The sequence below is a fragment of the Neolamprologus multifasciatus genome, chromosome 14 (assembly GCF_963576455.1).
Source record: "Neolamprologus multifasciatus chromosome 14, fNeoMul1.2, whole genome shotgun sequence".
Lineage (NCBI taxonomy): Eukaryota > Metazoa > Chordata > Actinopteri > Cichliformes > Cichlidae > Neolamprologus > Neolamprologus multifasciatus.
Genome location: NC_140452.1, coordinates 16,477,484 through 16,496,796, shown reverse-complemented (window position 1 = coordinate 16,496,796; position 19,313 = coordinate 16,477,484). Strand labels below are relative to the sequence as shown.

Below are 19,313 nucleotides of genomic sequence, written 5' to 3'. Positions count from 1 at the left end.
GTTATAGTACTGAAAACATAATTTGTAATTACTGTTATCACTTCGATTGTTGCTTTTGTTTCAGTACCTAGAGTTGAGGTGGTCCTGACAACCTCTGACCTCTGTAGAAGATGGATGACCTCCATCCAGGAGCTGCTGAACTATCTGATTAACATCCAGGATCCTTCCCATCAGGCTGTTCATCTCCTGGTCCAGGCTCTCAAATCTGCAACATGAGGGTTGTAGTTTTGAACTGCAAAAGTTGGATTCAGCCAATTCTTGGTAACAGTTTAGACAACAAGACAGACACTGACCACCCAGCTAAGCTTTGGTAGGCCTGAGATGGTAAAACCAACTGCCTTTAGCCATTCTGTCCTCCTTCCCCTCCTCCTCACCTGTGTGCCACGACCTCCACATCCTCCAGTTTTTCTGGGATCTCCATCCTTTCCAGCCACTGCTCCTTCTCGTCAATCCACAGCTCGCAGGCGTTGACCTCGCTGAACATGCGGTACACAGCGAGGGCGTCGTGAAGCCACTGCTGTCTGAGCACTGCGATTTCAGCAACCTCTGTGTACAGCTGCTCCACCTCTCCCATACGAACCTGCACCTCCTGCCGAGAGGAGGATGGAAGAGGAGACAGGACGAGATGGTCGGACAAAAAGTTTATTAAATAATAAAGACATGGGAAGTGAAACATCCTATTTTTGTTTGATTGTTGCGCCCGTACCCACCTCCTGTTCACGGTACCGCAGGGGCAGCGCCACCATGTGTTTGCGCAGTGCCACTACATGCAAACGATGTTTGTCAATGGCTTCACTGACCCCTCTGTGTTTCTTTAGCAGCGATTGAGTGGAGTACTCATCGTGTCCAAAGTCTTCACTGGACACCAGGCGGTAAGCGTCCTGCAGCCAGGCCACGACGTCGTCCGTCTCTGTGGAGAACTGGAAGAAGTTGAGCGCCTCCTGCAGGTGGCTGAGATGCTGCGCAGCCTGGTCCTCCAGCCTCTTCCACTCGCCTTTAACCTCCATGATGCGCTCCTGGATCCCCGCTGTGCCAAAGCTCTTCTCACTCAGAATCTGCTTCCCTCGCTTCATGGTGTTCTGGATAGGAGGAAAGATAAATTTGACTCAATTGAAAAATGGCCACTTCTGGCTTGAGAAAATGTTCGATTTGCATGTGGCTGAAAAACAAATAAACCCTAAAGACCAAGAGACCTGGAGACCCTAGATCTAGACCCTAGATATTCATATTGTTCTCTTTCTTGTTTTCATTAAAGAGACCACCTGGTGCTTCAAAGTAAAAGAAGGAGAACATGAAATTAATATCAACCAATAGCATATAAAAGCTATGGGCTGATATAGCTTTTAATGTGGGCCAGCAGATACATCCTCAAAACGTGAACTCCAAATGGTCTGTTAGGAGAAGTTGGATGGTTTTTTTTAGATGAACTAAAAGAAATGTATAAATGTAAATGCATAAATTTACTGAAGTCTGTGAAGTTTGGAGAAAAACTCTTACAGCAGTACATTTACCAGGTGCAGAATTGAAAACACGCACCTGCAGTAGTGAGCGGTGAGCCAGCAGTTCCCCAGCCAGAGTCTTGTGCTGTTGCAGTAACCTCAGCACACTGCTCAGGTCCTTCCCGTAGCCCTGAGCTCCCAGGATGGAGCTTTTCTCTCTGATCCAGGCCTCCGACTCTTCCAGCTCCTAATAGGACAAAAGACAAGTTTTAAAGCAGGACAATATTTGTAATGGAAAACTGAACAGGTTTAATGATTGGGTGGCCTGAATCCAGGGTGGGGTCTTTCTGTGTGGAGTTTGCATACTGTCGCCATGTCTGTGTGGGGACTCCTGGTTGCTCCCATAGACATGCATGGGGCATAAAAAATGTTCAAAGCTTTCTGAAGCATTCAAGCTCCTCAGATACTGGGTCCTAGGAATAATCCTGGCAAGTTAATCTTGCCATTTTCCCCACAACCTGCTGACCCATCTCACCTGAAAGAAGGCCCACAGTTTCCTTGACTCCTCGAGCTCAGCACGTCTTTTAGTTGCCAGGTGTTTCAGCTCCTCCAGACAGGAAGAGACATGGTTGACACGGTTACAGATCACCTGTGGGTCACATGGTTGGTAACCTGTAAAAATGAGACACAGCATTAAATTTATTAGAACCGTGAGCCAGACACAGGATATCAACCTACTCACACAAAGCCTTAAATACCAGTTTTCCAATCATTGCTAAAGACAAATAAAATAAAACACTTTCACTGCAACACAATGTGTGTGTACATGAGTGTACCCTCTATTGTGGTGAACTTGAGTGCGGCAGTGTTGAGCGTCTCGACTCTCTCAGCCTGCACAGTAATATCAGCCTCCTGCAGGCCGTGTTTCTGCAGCAGGTCGCCCACCTCCAGTAGATGTTTCCCAAAGTCTCTCGAGAGCAGCTGGACCTGAAAGGAATGAAGCAACGGGAGGGAAGAAAGGCGAGAGAAATTAATGGAAGAAGAAATGATGAAACCAGAGGTTTCAATAATAAATATTGATATCTGTGTTTATATACACACATGAAAAAACTGAAGTGTATGTAGGACTCTAGTTACAGAGTTTCTTTTGACCCCAGTACTCGTATTTTAGGTGTAGTGTCCTTTTCATTTTACGTCTCTCACGCTCTCTAGTACCTGCATGTCCTCCATCCAGTCAATCATGTACACCATGTCCTGGAAGGTCTTCTGCAAGGCCAGATTCTTCTCCAGCCGGGTCCTTCTCCCAGCCACCAGCTCCTTCAGCAGACTCCACTGGCCCAGGATATTCTCTTTACGTGCCAAAATACGCCGGATATCGTAGTATCCTTCCACCTCCATCTCTGCGGCGAGTTCCACAACCACGCCAATTCTTTCCTCGTATGAGGCTATGTCTGCCTCGATGGCTTCGTGCTTCTTCATCGCTGCCTCGACTGCTGGTAGGTCGTAGCCAAAATTGTCCTGAAGTCAAAGGGGAAAACAAAGAAAGTTGTGATCTTAGATTTAATGAAACAAGTACCAGTAATATACTGAGACATTTGTCCCCCCTACCTGCGATACGAGTCTCTGATTCTCATTGAGCCAGGCTTGCCTCATGGTGGTTTTGTGGTCAAAGCGCTGAGCCAACAGCTCAAGCTTCTCCTGACGAATCAGCTCCTTCCGCAAAGCTACACCTCTCTCGTGCTCTGCCTTCTCCAATCTCTCCCAGGCCTAGAAGATGAATGACAATAAACTGATTAACAGTGTTGGAGAAAGGATTAAATGTTGTATATAAAATATAAACAACACAGCTTGTGGGTGTATGACCTTGTTAATGTCTGAGATGAGCTTCCCATCATTAGGCACATAGGGTTTCTGGTTATTGGCTCTGAGTTTGCTTTGGATGGTGAAGAGAAGGACCTCGAGATTACCCTTCTCCTGAAACCTGGATGAGAAGCAGGAAGCTTTAGTTGGTGGGTCAGTGTCACAGTATCACAGTCATCTCAGCAAAAAATTACTCAAACAGCACGAAAGCTTGTTGACAGACGTGTTTCTGTCTGCTGTCCAGGGTTGTGCTCATTAATTACTCACAGAGAGTCTACATTTAGTCTGAGAACCGTCTTCTATTAAAATATCCACTAATATGTATGCACATCTGCTTTCGTGCCAGTTTCACAAGTCAACAGCTGGCTGTGAGCTGCTTAAGTCACCCAGAGCCTAACAAGGCCTATTGTATCATAGCAAGAGTATGGACGTGTGTGTGTGTGTATCTACTCTGTGGGTATCATTGCTGCTGACAGTACACTCTGAGGTGTCATGAGTCTAGTACTCTGTGCGTTTTCACTGTAAAAAAACCAAACATTCAAATGTATAATTTTACAGTTAAGGAAGTGACATCATCCTGTGAGCAAAAAAGGAGCCAACAAATTCATACCTTGTTTAGGAAAGCTGCACTTTAGTAGGAGTCACATAAAATTACACTCTTAATCTAAAATACACACAATAACTCTCATAACTAATGTAAAGTATAAACTGTCTCTAGCTACTGTTTCACATAATTCTGGCTTCAGACGCTTACACTCCATCAGGGGAGTAATGTTTCTGACTGACACAGCTACACACATACACAGCAATCTTATTTTTCTCTAATAGGGTGAAACATAAAACGTATATGGTATAAGCACAACAGTATATTTTTCACAAGACTGGCATAAATTAAATGCATTAATTACATTAATAAATAATAAATTACTTTGTAAAGCAGATATAAGCAACTAATTCTGACACTTGAGAAGCTGTAGATTAACTGTTTTGAATCACAGCTGGTCAGAATCGCACACCAGGTTACTGGTAGCAGTCACAAACCGAAGCTTATTTTACTATGTGTGATGTGGTACAGTGGTTAGTCGTTTATCGTGGGAGTCATGTTCCAAAAATAGGTGATAGATGAGTAGCAAAGTAGCCAACTTTATTTTTTCCAATTATTATAGATGTTTTAAGACTAAAACCCGTCACTACACGCTTTATACACTTTTCTCAGACAGGCATGAACATTTTCACACTTTTCTCTCTTGTTTAAACACTCTCAAAGTTCAATGAAACCAAAGGCTACCGTAGTTGTCTTTGATGGTGCAAACGTTTCGTCGACATTGTTGCGTTTGTTGGGAGAAACCTTACAAACATACAGTACAGCACTTCAAAGTCACACTGCTAGCGATTAAAGATTTATGTAAAATTGACAAGCTGAACACATTCTGTACTGTACAGGAGACATGGCACCAGATTGATTGACAATGGTGTGCAGCCAATCAGGACGCAGAACACAATGCGCTGTTAAAAAAAACTAAAAAAAAAACCAAACACCATGCAAAATTGCACCCCAAAAAATCAGCGAAACAGCGAGGCTGCGAAAAGTGAACCGCGTTATAGCAAGGGACCACTGCATTACATATTTACATAATTAGTTGGTGTTGTTCCTCCAGCTGCTTCTTTTTAGTATCACTTTGTTTCCCAGCTTTAAGTTGGCCCCAAGGTTTTGGAGATGCGTTGCTGTCATCAAATTCTTCCAATTATACCGTTTCTTATGAGTTTAAGACATTTCCAAATCAAATCAAACGTTTTACACAGCGTCACAACTCTTTTGAAATTGGGTTTGTACATGTGGTGTTAAAAAAATGACAAAATATGTTAATCTGGTATTTTTAAAGAATCATCAAACTTACTTGATGGGCTTCTCTATAGTGCAGTAGGTGGTGAAAGCCTGCAGCTGCTGCTGAACTCCGGTCAGCGAGTTGGCAAACTTCTGGTTGCTGATGACCGCGATGGTCTTCTCTATCCACTCGAGGAGCTCAGATGCCAGAGCGTCATAGCGGTTAACAATCTTCTCTGCCTCAACGCAGTTGTCTAGCACCTGGTTCAGAGAGAAGAAAGTTGCGAGGAGATTCTGAGAGCAAGATTGACGTATGAGGCTAACAAAAAAAGGCAGGAATAACCAAGAAACCCTTTAAGAATCATAATATTTAAATTCTTCTAAGATCTGCACGTGCTAGTAAAGTGATATTACAGTGATATTATTTGTTTCAGACTGCCTGCCCTTCATGTTTTAAAGCAATAGTGGCTCATTCATCTCCTCTCTGATGCTGTCAGTATGCAGGTTTTGTAGGCATATTTGTGAGAGCGTGTGTTCGTTACCTTGCCAACGCGCTTCCCCTCCACAATAAGAGCCTTCATCTTAGAGAAGTAGTGGTAATAGGAAACCACGTATGTAATGATGGACTTTTCATCTGGGTTCTCGGTGTTCACATCTGCACAGGAGGGAGGTGATAGAAACGGAAAGATAGAAGAGTTAGCATCACCTTTAAGACCGGCACTTCTTCAGGCAGGGATAGCTCAGTAGGTAGCGTGGTGGCCCCATGATCGGAAGGTCGGGGGTTCGATTCCCCTGAACAGCTACCCTGAGGTACCCCTGAGCAAGGTACTGTCCCTACACACTGCTCCCTGGGCGCCCAATGGCTGCCCACTGCTTCACTGAGTGAATGGGTTAAATGCAGAGAGGAATTTCCCCACAGGGATCAATAAAGTACACTGTCTTTCTTTCTTCCTCTTAATATACAAGGATCTGATTGTTTCTAGTATAGATCAGCACCACGGTCACTCGTCCATAAGATTTGTAAGTCTGAGTAATGGCTCAAGTCTTATTAATACATCAGATCTGTGCATGTCTCTCCTGCATAATTCTGAGTTCACTGTAAGACGTGACTGTTTTGGAGAAATTAAAACAATGTGTGGGAAAAAACATGCTTTCAGCTGCCATCTCATGGGCTCACCCTTCCACACAACTCACAGAAGAAAAAAAAAAGCTATATATGTTTAAAAAGCTTTTTTATTGCACACTGGACAAAGTCTGAGCACATTTTCAGCGCCCACACATTTTAGAAGAGTTAAACATTTTAAACTTCCCTTACATAGCCTTTATCCTTGTCTTTTTAATCCATCATAAAAAGATTATAATGGAATGAGTATATGCATCTGCCTTTCTGGTAAAAATTTAATGTTAGTTCTAGTTTTGTGTACTGTTACATGCTTCATGTTTTAAAATCAGTTAACTTATAATGTTTGAAAGAAGCTGTGAGAACCTTTGAAGTGTGAGTTAATCTCACGTCTCCCATTTCTGTAAAAAAGAAAAATGTTGTCTACCTTACTGAGTGCAGCAGGTTTTGCACTGTTTTGGATATTGCAGCATGGAGTGTGGTTTGCATGACTCTCACCCTCAGGGTCCAGGAGTTTCGTGAGGCCCAGGTGCTGCTCAGCGATGTTAAAGGCTTGCTGCAGGTTGTGGGTTGCATTGGATCGTGTCAGCTTGTGGAACTCTATTAAATCAGGTCTGGAGGGCACAACATGAAAAAACAAAAATTTGTGTATGGTTGTGATTTTAAAATGTCATGTCAGTCACACCCGCTTCTCCGTGTTTGTTTAAATGTGTGTGTGAATATTTTTCGTCTTTTTGTTGGTTTGCATCTAAAAAAAGGAGTAAAAACACATACTAACAGTGAAAACATGGTGAACTTCTAGCTGGTTCTATGCTGTGTAGGTGTGTCCTACCTGTGTCGATGTATTAGGGCGTTGAAGGCAAGGCCGTCCCTCCAGCAGGTGGTGAAGTTCTGGATGTTGACCTCAGAGTACCTGCGACATGGAGAAATGCTTTCTAATCTTAAAGAGCTCCAAATTACTCTCACTACATTCTGACTAGATATACAGTATAACACCTAAATGATCATGAAATTTGCAGTTTGAGCTTCTAGTTTCTGTGTTTTTATTTCACTGCTCACCCTGCAGTCTTCATCTGGCACCAAAGCAGCAGCGCATCCTTGGCAGAGCGGGTTTCTCTGTTGTCCTCTGTCTCTATTTTGATCACCTGAATCTGAACAAGAAGAAGGCGAACCAAGAGTTTAGTGTTTTCTGTCTATCCCTGAGACTCATATAAACACGCTGCTGCTTCATTTTTGGAAGTATAGGTTCACCTTAAAGACTCCACGTCCTTAATTTTCTCTCATATGTGCACAGTTGGAATGGTGCATTCTCATATTAAACATGGCCAAAGTTTTCCTATGATCCCTATGATGTAAACACTCAGGTCTCTGACAAATGCAGCAATCAGGATATCAGAAGCGGAAAAAAGCAGGTTCGAAGTGATGACAGCCCTAAAGGAGAAGAGCTACAACAGTTTGCCTCACACAGATCTGACAGAGTGCACCAAGGCCCAGTACAAGAATCATACAAAGCTACTCTAGCAAAGCCTCATTGAATATTTGTTGCTGTGTTCTGGAGTAGTTCAGTGGGTTGAGCAAGAAATCTACATGCCAAAATACCACTGCAGGGGCCCAGGTTCAATTCTGCTCCAGGCCATTTTATGTGCATTAGCCCTTCTGCACTCTCTTCCTACTTCAAACAAATCAGTGCCAGAATTAAGCAAAATGGATTCACTTTAATAAAAGTAAATCAAGCTGTAAACAATCAAAAATGCTTCTGAGTGGCCACCAGTTAATCTGATTACAAACTCAATGAATGGATGTGCAAAATGTATTGTACTGTATGTGTATTGTAATTGTAGAGGATGAAAACGTTAATAAAGGAGTTAAATCTACCTTAAGATAGAGCTGGTTAGCTTATTTCTTGTCCACCTGCAGCTGTACCTCTGATATTTTAAATAAACTTTATGGACACAACTAAGCAGTGAATAAATAAAAAATGTGCAAGATGTCAAGTGACAAAGCATGTTTGCAAGAAACAAAATGGAGCAAAGGTCTGAGCCCCGACTTTATTCCCGAATCCTGAAAAAGAAACAGCAAAGCAAGAAAAACTACAAGCAAAGGAACAAAGAGAAATATGACATGAGGCGAGGATTTGGGTGTTAAAAACACACGGCTCTGCGTGCCTCCTGAGGACAACACGCTGGCCGTTACAACGCCTGATGATAGGAGACAGTGACAGCCATTCAACCAATCACATCACAGTGACATGATCCAAGGTAATTGGGGACATGGCACCCTGGAATCAGCTGCTACTCAAGTCGTTAGCCGCAACACTGCACACACACACACACACACACACACACACACACACACACACACACACACACACACACACACACACACACACACACACACACACACACACACACACACACACACACACACACACACACACACACACACACACACACACACACACACACACACACACACACACACACACACACACACCTTTTTAGTGATTTGTCTGTTGTGATGTAAACTGTGTCTCAATAGTCTGCTTTCTTCTCTAAAAAGGTACTAGAAAGTAAGAAAACACTTATCTTTAAATTCACATTGAATGTATAAAACATTAGAGCCTGACATTAAATATACCTCCAAACTGTGTCAAATATCATCAGTCAATACCTGAATCTGCATATACAGCCTTTTTATGACAATAAGTTATTATAAAAAAGGTAAAAGATGGTCAATAAGTCTTGGATCAGATACACTGCCAGTGTGTAAGCTAAGCAGAAAAGCACTGCACACAGTACAATGCCACTCAGCCAACCATATGCAGCAACACAACTGAAGTGACAGCAAATAATAAGAGTCTGTTATTATTTGCGTATGGCTCTGTAAATACGGTAGCTTTACCTCTTCCTTCGCCTGTCAGTCCTCTCCCTTCTTTACTGCTTTTCCCTCCCTCTCTCTCTTTCTGCCTGTGTACAGTTACTGCAGTGGTCTGGCTCTACCTGCTGACTGGGCAAAGCAAACTCTCACTTTCACTGCTGGGGAAAAGGTGGAGATGAGGGCAGAAAAAGTGCAAGAGGAAACGATAACTCAAAGCTACCGTGACAACAGAAACCTCAGCTAACCTTGGACCGCTCTCAGGCCTGCTGACGTTACTCTTAGCACCTAAGTGTTTGATTAAATCACCTTACTGATGATCTAAAAAGGGCCTCTGGATTTGAAATGCAAAAACTATTTTGCAACAGCAAAACTCCCAGTGCTACAACTGCTATTTATTCCCTATTTATTTATTTATTTATTTCCTCGCTGTGTCACTTCATTTCTTCAAATTTCCACATCACAGATTCCTCGTTTCATTCCTACCTCATTTTCCCAGTTAAGTTCACCTGAATACTCCCCAAAAGTTTAAAGTTTAATTAAAGTTTAAACAGAACCTTAATCTTCATCATTTTAATATGAAAATGAAAGATTAAGTTTAGCTTGTTTTCCTTTTTTTCCAAGTTTAAGACTCCGTGTGTGTCTGTTTTTCTTATCTTAAAGACACTTGAGCTTAGAAAAGCAAACCTTAAAAGTTCATGGCTATATTTATTTCCTGCTTCTTATTTTGAGGCCACTGATAACGGATGACTTTCTTGGCTTTAAGATAAAAATGAAAATTGAGAAAAGACAGTCAGGAACTTAAAATGTGGGTGAACTCTAGGAAAAGTGTTCTTATTTAAACACGACTAAAAGAAGAGCAATTTTAGAGACATAAATACCACTTGACACTGGTTTACTTATTACTTTGTAAGTACTGTCAAACTGTTTAATAAATTCATTCATTTTTCATTTTTGCTTCCTGTGAACGTTAAACTTTATTGCTGTGGCTCCTCTGAGTTCAGGTTTGTGTCTTTGTTTTTCATTTTTCCCCCCATTGACCTGAAGCAGCTTTTTGTCTGGTTGTCCTACAACTTAAACATGAAGAAGAAGTGTGATAAACTTTACATTATCTTGCACTAACCTTTCTGATTTTATTATTCTAACTGTGACCATAACCATGTGTGAGGTCATCAAGCTCTGAACTTTCTTCCAAAACGAGATTGTAAAAAACACCATGAAACAGTGTGTGATGCTCTTGAGAGCTTTTACTTTGAAAAGACTACAGAGGAATTCAACATAGCCTCTGACTGGATTGTTGTTAGTGAGTCAGGTTGACACATAACTTGTGAGGAAGTGAATCAGAAGTACCGTAGCCACTGAGAAAATAACTGTTTCTCTCCTAACATTTTAATTTCAAGTAACATAACAGTTCAATTATTTGCATGTTGTTTTATTTCATTGTTTTATTCATACAGCACTCATCTTCCATATATCTGTATGCACAGCTGCTCCTGGAAAACGAGGAAGATATACAAAACAAACCTTTAAAGTCTCTACAAGTTATGATTGTGACTGTATCAAAACTCTTGGACCTAGTTTCTTCAGAAGTGTAGCCTTTTCTTCTGGTTATTGGAGCACAGGTGCTACACCTCAAATATGAAACATGAAGAAATATGTATTTCTAAACCCTGATTTTAATGTGTGTTAATTATTAAGTTCAGGGAACAACCAGCACTTATTTATCGGAACATCTCTGCTCACCGCTTCCCATCAGCCAGCTATTCTTTCCCTATATGAGTACTTGTCTCATAATTAGACACGCACACACGCACACGCACACACACACACACTCTCTCTCTCTCTCTTCTGCACTACTCTCCTTTCTCAGCACATGCAAAATTGAAGAGGCCATCGACTGGTGGCTCATGGGAGCAGGAGCACGGGACAACAGCCGAGCTCACGGCTAATGGTGGGAAATCTAGCAGACAGCTAACACTATAGTAGCCTAAACTGTACAGATTCAGCTGGTCGGGTATATTCAGAAAGCACGTAAGGAGTAAGTCTACTGAACAAATTAGCTTATAAATATGAGCTAAATTTTCGTGAAAAATACTTCTCTCTGTGATTTAGCATATGCAACGTTCACGTGACCTTCTCATAACCTTGTTGTGTCTGTGGTCTTTACAGCATGGCAAAATAAACAGGACAAGGTAATGAAGCTAGGCAACGTAGAATAGCACCAGACACGTACGCGTGCCCTGCATGTCCACATGCTGTGTGACAATTTCTGCTTTTTTTTCCTTTTGTATTATTATTGTGATAGTTGAATTCACATAGAAGCTAAAAAACAAAAAATGCATTTACCGCAATATATCTTTAATTCTCAACATCAAAATTTCATTTTTATATGTCATGTTGTAACTTAAACTGTATTAAAAACAGCTTTTATTTATTTTTTTCTTTTTGTTTTAACAAACTTTTAATCAACTTATACAACTATATCTGGCTCATGACATAATTCACATTTCACATAGACTGATATAAGTGAATCCTTATAAACAGCCTGATTTGATGGTTAAATTAACAGTTTTGCCAAGAAGCACTCAAACAGCACAAACCTCTGCCAAAGCAGCTCCCTCTCTGCACTGTATTTACTTTTAAGGGAACATTATTATATTTCATATATATTCATTTTGTCTTCTTTGTTCTTTTTAAGCATACAAACAAGAGGTTTGCAGTGCAGTAAAATCTTTATGCAGTAGCAAGTGTTGGATAATTGGTATGGATTTGTAAAATACAACATGAATATCTTGAGTTGATTGCAAAAAATTATACTACAGTATGTTTCTAAAAAACTAAGCTGCTCGTTCTCCTCATCACAATGCTTTTTTAAAGATATAATGCATTTTGGGGTCAATTTGAACATACAAGTTCCAATTGTTGTTTTAACCATTTTTAAAGATGAAGGGGTTTTATAAAGGTTTGGTTTTATCTGACGTTGAACAAGGTCAGAGGTCCAAAGCGACATTTAGAATCCCCATATACAGTGGGGCAAAAAAGTATTTAGTCAGCCACCGATTGTGCAAGTTCCCCCACTTAAAATGATGACAGAGGTCAGTAATTTGCACCAGAGGTACACTTCAACTGTGAGAGACAGAATGTGAAAAAAAAAAATCCATGAATTCACATGGTAGGATTTGTAAAGAATTTATTCGTAAATCAGGGTGGAAAATAAGTATTTGGTCACCTCAAACAAGGAAAATCCCTGGCTCTCACAGACCTGTAACGTCTTCTGTAAGAAGCTTTTCTGTCCCCCACTCGTTACCTGTATGAATGGCACCTGTTTGACCTCATCATCTGTATAAAAGACACCTGTCCACAGCCTCAACCAGTCAGACTCCAAACTCCGCCATGGCCAAGACCAAAGAGCTTTCGAAGGACACCAGGAAAAGAATTGTAGACCTGCACCAGACTGGGAAGAGTGAATCTACAATAGGCAAGCAGCTTGGTGTGAAAAAATCAACTGTGGGAGCAATCATCAGAAAATGGAAGACATACAAGACCACTGATAATCTCCCTCGATCTGGGGCTCCACGCAAGATCTCATCCCGTGGGGTCAAAATGATCATGAGAACGGTGAGCAAAGATCCCAGAACCACACGGGGGGACCTGGTGAATGACCTGCAGAGAGCTGGGACCAAAGTAACAAAGGTCACCATCAGTAACACACTACAACGGCAGGGAATCAAATCCCGCAGTGCCAGACGTGTTCCGCTGCTGAAGCCAGTGCATGTCCAGGCCCGTCTGAAGTTTGCCAGAGAGCACATGGATGATACAGCAGAGGATTGGGAGAATGTCATGTGGTCAGATGAAACCAAAGTAGAACTTTTTGGTATAAACTCAACTCGTCGTGTTTGGAGGAAGAAGAATACTGAGTTGCATCCCAAGAACACCATACCTACTGTGAAGCATGGGGGTGGAAACATCATGCTATGGGGCTGTTTTTCTGCCAAGGGGACAGGACGACTGATCTGTGTTAAGGACAGAATGAATGGGGCCAAGTATCGTGAGATTTTGAGCCAAAACCTCCTTCCATCAGTGAGAACTTTGAAGATGAAACGAGGCTGGGTCTTCCAACATGACAATGATCCAAAACACATCGCCCGGGCAACAAAGGAGTGGCTCCGTAAGAAGCATTTGAAAGTCCTGGAGTGGCCTAGCCAGTCTCCAGACCTCAACCCCATAGAAAATCTGTGGCGGGAGTTGAAAGTCCGTGTTGCTCGGCGACAGCCCCAAAACATCACTGCTCTTGAGAAGATCTGCATGGAGGAATGGGCCAAAATACCAGCTACTGTGTCTGCAAACCTGGTAAAGACCTATAGTAAACGTTTGACCTCTGTTATTGCCAACAAAGGTTATGTTACAAAGTATTGAGTTGTATTTTTGTTATTGACCAAATACTTATTTTCCACCCTGATTTACGAATAAATTCTTTACAAATCCTACCATGTGAATTCATGGATTTTTTTTTCACATTCTGTCTCTCACAGTTGAAGTGTACCTCTGGTGCAAATTACTGACCTCTGTCATCATTTTAAGTGGGGGAACTTGCACAATCGGTGGCTGACTAAATACTTTTTTGCCCCACTGTATAACTCCCAATATTCCTATATGTTGTCAATACAAAAAAATTGCACTAAGAAACATAGCTTTAATGTTTAGCTCTATTTTACGGAGCCCCGCAGGGGACATGGGAGAAAAAAAAATTAAGACGGACTTTTGCGAGATCTCGCAAAACAAACTCGGGATCTCACAAAAGCTTTGCAAAAGTTTTGCGAGATCTCACAAAAGTTTTAGCCGCATTCTTCAGAGGCCGCCAGCTCGAAGCCGACTGGGAGGTCGAGGCACGATGTGCCGGGAAAGTGGTGTTCCTCCCGGCTGTAGTAGGTCTTGACCTCCCGTTAGCTTCGAGCTAGTGGGTGTCAGATCTCTGAAAACGTCGGAGCACTTTTGCAAATATGTGATGTCTTGTAAACCGAGCAGATATCTGATGTTTATACAACTACATTCACGCCTCAAAATATCTTAAAAGTGTATTTTGTGACCCAGAAAGAGTAATATTACGACTAAGTAGCTGCCGCCATTGTTGGAATTCAACTTTTGCGAGATCCCGAGTTACTTTTGCGAGATCCCGAGTTACTTTTGCGAGATTTCGCAAAAGTCCGTCTTAATTTTTTTTCTCCCATGTCCCCTGCGGGGCTCCGTACTATTTAGCATTATTATCACTTTAACCTTCAGATCAATTTATTGACCTTCAAGGACTGGACAGACATCAAATGTCACATGATATTTTTAATCTTTATATGGTACTGTCGACATGTTGACAGTACACACCACACTTATTACAAACATAGTTTCGAAGTTATGAGGCTTTTTCATCCATTTGCAACCAAGAAATCATTAAGCTGACCTTGGAGACCTTGTTGGATGTTGGGCAAATTAGTTAATGGATTACTAACATGACCCCCTATCTCTACACCTCTCCAAATATTTATCAGAATTCTTTCCAAAGGTCATGCTAGCACTTACAGATAGGATGACATGCACGTATGTAAACGCTACCAAAAACACAACCATCACGCGGTAATAATCAGCGTACAACAACACACTTATTGATTTCTGTATCTGCAGATTTCTGTATCAGTGAGCTGTCTTGCACACAGTGAACGTTGATCCTCTCTGTCTCATGAGCATGGCCTGCAGAGGGTTGCACACACTGCAAGTTAATTCTATTAGCAGTGCTGGCAAATGCGCTTTGTGGTGGGTAGCCAGGTCTAGCATGACAATACTCAGTCCCAGGAGAAAAGCTGACAGGCGACTGTGCACCGTGAATGTTACAGAGGCATCAGAATAATGTCATGTTAGCAGTGTGAGCCAATGCCACGCTGTAGCACTGAAGCAATATAAAGAGAAGCCATAGATTTCTGCTGTACTTACAGGGAAGAAGGTGATCCTGTATCACTGCTGCTGATGCCTGGAACCCTGTGCGTGAGTGTGTGCATGTGTGTGGTATGTACATGCCAGAGGGTGTGCGATGAGACAGATGAAAGCCGGCTCAGGTAAGGTAGATAAAACAGTGTGCCCGTGTGTCCTTGCTGAAGAGCAGACTGGAAGGCGACTGCTACCGGTCAGACACTGAGTGACATTAAGGCTTCATCCACTAAACACGGCTGTCGCACACTGGTGACGCAGCGCATGTGACAGCCTTCCCCAAACCACCAAGAGATAAACGATGCGCTGCTGATCACAGCAACTTTGCACAGCAAGTTTCAGCAAAACCAGCATTCAAATATTACATCCGTAAAGAAACACTTCATATCCTGGAATAGAATAAAAGCACCTTTTCTCTATACAGTGACAAAGTTGGCTCATGAGATGTCCACACTGCTGAAATCTGTCACGACGAATCTGTGTTTTAAATTTACCTGAAAGCGAAGGATGATGGTCCAGATAAGGCCCAGAGTAAGGCGATGGTTTCCGTCCACAATGTCATGGGAACCGACGTTTTCCAGGTGAACCCTCTGCTCTTTAAGAAACTGCAGTGCTTTGTCGACGTTCTCCAGGCAGTGGATCCGCATTCGACCTCGTGTGGGCCTCGGCTGTGGCAGGAAAAAGAGGTTGAGTACTTGTAATAAGATAACTGTTATTATTGACATACCACATGCGGGACTATAGCAAACGTTGTTAAAATAATAACAAAGACAGTCAAAAGGTTGGATTTACTTTTAGAAATGACAGAAGTAAAAACGACTGAGGAGAATCTGGGGATATTTTTAGCACAAGGGCAAGTCCTTTCTTATAACTGCCCCCACTGTGAAATAAAGGAAAACTTAAGGAGACATCATATACCAGGCAAAGTGGTAACTGACTGGTAACAAACAGACAGACAAACAAAGACAGAACTGATTACATGCTCCCTCCTTTCAAGTGGAAAATAACCAGAAAAGGGCTTTGGCTCAGAAAAGAGCCAAAGACCCTGGTCATAGGATTTCTTTTAAATGTTCTAATCCGTGAAGTTTACAGACCCCCTTCAAGTTTCTTTATTCAATTTTTTAAAAGTCCTTCAATGAGGGCAAATATCCAGTCAAAAATGAAATCAGTCAGGAAGAAACTGACAGAATGAACAAAAATGAAGGATTACAAAACTAAAACCATGATGGCTCCTACCAGCAGCTCTCCACTGAGGACCTCCAGCAGTCTGGTGAGCATGTATCCATCCCTCAGGTCGTTGTAAAGGTCAGATATGCGACAGGACACCCTGGCTAAATGAGAGTTGACCCACTTTGTAAAAGTCTTCTTTTGCACTGCATCTCGTTCATCTGAGGGAAATTAGGAAAGACATTTTAAGTTAAAGGAACAGATACAATAATATCAGCTTTATATGTGAAATGATTCGATCGCAATCACTTCAAATGGCCCTGAAAGACCTTTTGTTGCTTTCAGCTGCATGCACACTCATGCTCAAGTCAATCTAATACTTTATAAAATATTTTCTTCAAATACCTAAAATACAAGGTGCACATAATTCACTATTAAACAGTTAAGAGATGAAAAATATAAAAATATAAAGCACTTTGAAGCAACTGTTGTTGTGACTGGGTGCTATATAAATTACATTTTATTAAATTGCATTTGATTAATTGTTTAAAAATGCCCTGAAAGTAGGTATTATTCATTTTGTATATGAACACACAATACGGTCAAATGTCTGCAGTGTCTGTATTTGTGTAAATGTGAGTAAGCATGTGCACTGATCTGCTTGTGACCTCTGACCTGCCAGGGCCTTGATGCGGGAGCACTCGAACAGTTTGGAGCTGGTACATTCTGTCTCCCAGAAGCCAGAGCCGATTGGTCGGTTGTTGTTGTTAAGCTGGCGCTGGGCTTCCGCGTTGTCCAGGTCTGGAGAGGCATTAGCCATCGCGCCCGACGCCCTGCGAAAAATCAAATACGGTCAAAATATCTGATATCAGCCTGTGTGTGAAATAAAGGATGTGATAAAGTCTTCCTGGTAACATATAAAAATGAAATAAAAAAAAATCCTGTGTACAGTCATGCTTGATGAAATAAGTTTTGAATGAGCCAATATAAATATCAGTGGATTTGCTTTAATGCATTACTCACATACAAAAAGACATATATATGTATGTGAGCACACTGGCACATGCAGAGGAGAGAAAAAGAAGTGGCAAAGACAAGTGCTATTGCTCCATCCCCATAGGTGAAAAGCCTTTCGCACCTGATAATTAAACTCTCACTGACTTCACACGTTCTTATTAGATATCTCTTAACCCTTATTCAACCGCACAAGTTTAGCCAGTGAAGAAATTCAGATTCAAAATTCACCGTTTAATAAGGAGACTTCTGCAGGAATAAGGAGTCAATAGGTCCTTTCCTGTTCATGAATGATGCAGTACCGGTCCTTGGCATCAAAGCGTTTTACAATAGCAAAGCTTAAAATAGACTTAAAATGATTTGGGCATCTCATCTCTTCAGCCCGTCCCTTTGACAGCTGAAAGCAGGTACATAAAAATAGCTTCTAAACCTCTGCATGAAATCACACTGTGCCGGCTGAGAGTTAAGAAACAGAAACATTCGAAACAAACAACAATGAAAAACCTCCTGTTCAATTTTCTGATATTCATCAGCTTCAGCTACATTCGTTTGAAGAGCTCACAGAGATTTTGATATCAGTTAGAGGCTTCAATTAAAATTAAAATGAAACCTTAACAGTGAGCACTGGATAATGTGGTGTAAATAGTCTGCTTCGAGCAATCCACGGTTCGGTTTGTGGCACTCACGACAGAATTCACATTAAAAATCAGCAGACTGGGTGAAAACTTAAACGCGTCTCTGCTAGAACAGCTTGGAGGCTCTGAAATAAAAATTTGGGTTTTTCCAAATTAAGGCACCAAAAAGATGGTACCGTCAGTTTCAGCCTTCTTCATACACACCCTCTTCAAATTTTTTAAATGCTTTTTTTTTTAACATATAAAGGATGTGTCATGCAAAAAATAGATGGTACCTCCTGTCTTTTCCTGAATTTGACAGTTTGTTGTTTTCAGTGTGTGTGTGTGTGTACATGTTTAGACATCTTTGTGAGGACACAAAATTGGCATGCTACTATACTTGTGGGGACTAAATGCCCGTCCCCACAGGTTTGAAGGCATTTTTAAAGCTCAAAATGTGTTTTTAGTGTCAGGAGTACAATTAGGTTATGGTTAGGTTTAGGCTGAAGGTTAGAGTTCGCATTGATTTTTAATGGTTAGGCTTAGGGTAGGAACTGGTCAGATGAACTGGTCTGACAATTTCAGAAAGTGCTGAACTGCTGAGATCTTCCCACACAAACCATCTCCACAGTTTACAGAAAATGGTTTAAGAAAGAGAAAATATCTAATGAGTAGATACCATAGGTCAGAGGCAAATTGCCAGACTACTTCAAGCTGTCAGGAAGGCAACAACAGCTCAAATAACCACGTGTTACCACCAAGGTATGGAGAAGAGGGACTCTGAACACACAACACACTGACCCTTCAAGCTGAACAAGAAACTGAGGCTACAGTTTATACTCACCAAACGATATAAAGAATGTTGCCTGGTCTGAGTCTCCGTTTCTGTGACATTCAGATGGTAGGGCCAGTCTTTAGCACAAACAACATGAAAGGATGGATCCATCCTATCCTGTATCAGCGATTCAGCCTGGTGCTGGTGTGTGGGGATATAATCTTGGCAAACTTTGGGCCCCTTGGTACCATCTGAACACGTTTTGTGATCATAGTGTGCCCATCTTCTGCAGGATAGCACACCATGTCACAAAGCTCAAATCATCTTTCACATGACAGTGAGTTCACTGTATGGGCTCTACAGTCAGCCGATCTATGCATCACTGTGCGATGCTATTATGCCAACATGGACCTCATTAAGTCTTTCAGGAATGTGTCCAGCACCTTGCTGAACCTCCACAGTGAAGAATTAAGGCAGCTCTTAATTCTTCATGTTATTAAGGTGTACCTAATAAAGTGACCAGGGATTGTACGTATCACAACAGGCATTAGAAATATAAAAGCTCGTGTTGGTAATGATGTATAGAGCAGTGCACTGGACATTAAATAAATCATAAATATTTTAGATGCACATTGGGAATCTAATAAGAATT

The 19,313-nt window shown here is 41.5% G+C and overlaps 1 protein-coding gene across 2 annotated transcripts in view; it reads right to left on the bottom strand.

Annotated features, from left to right (window-relative positions):
• The window catches only part of sptbn4b (spectrin, beta, non-erythrocytic 4b), a 103,615-nt gene that overhangs the window by 71,689 nt on the left and 12,613 nt on the right, over nucleotides 1-19,313 (bottom strand). For both annotated transcript variants that reach the window (XM_085183866.1, XM_085183865.1), the window contains exons 2-18: nucleotides 16,934-17,091; nucleotides 16,328-16,479; nucleotides 15,586-15,759; nucleotides 7,304-7,395; nucleotides 7,077-7,157; nucleotides 6,743-6,858; nucleotides 5,667-5,779; nucleotides 5,198-5,385; nucleotides 3,303-3,420; nucleotides 3,048-3,206; nucleotides 2,655-2,957; nucleotides 2,276-2,426; nucleotides 1,975-2,111; nucleotides 1,537-1,686; nucleotides 711-1,079; nucleotides 375-589; nucleotides 68-205 (exon numbers count right to left, since the gene is read on the bottom strand). In XM_085183866.1, coding sequence (XP_085039992.1) covers nucleotides 68-205; nucleotides 375-589; nucleotides 711-1,079; nucleotides 1,537-1,686; nucleotides 1,975-2,111; nucleotides 2,276-2,426; nucleotides 2,655-2,957; nucleotides 3,048-3,206; nucleotides 3,303-3,420; nucleotides 5,198-5,385; nucleotides 5,667-5,779; nucleotides 6,743-6,858; nucleotides 7,077-7,157; nucleotides 7,304-7,395; nucleotides 15,586-15,759; nucleotides 16,328-16,479; nucleotides 16,934-17,078 — 2,801 coding nt within the window. In that variant the 5' untranslated portion in view covers nucleotides 17,079-17,091. The remainder of the gene's footprint in view (nucleotides 1-67; nucleotides 206-374; nucleotides 590-710; nucleotides 1,080-1,536; nucleotides 1,687-1,974; nucleotides 2,112-2,275; nucleotides 2,427-2,654; nucleotides 2,958-3,047; nucleotides 3,207-3,302; nucleotides 3,421-5,197; nucleotides 5,386-5,666; nucleotides 5,780-6,742; nucleotides 6,859-7,076; nucleotides 7,158-7,303; nucleotides 7,396-15,585; nucleotides 15,760-16,327; nucleotides 16,480-16,933; nucleotides 17,092-19,313) is intronic.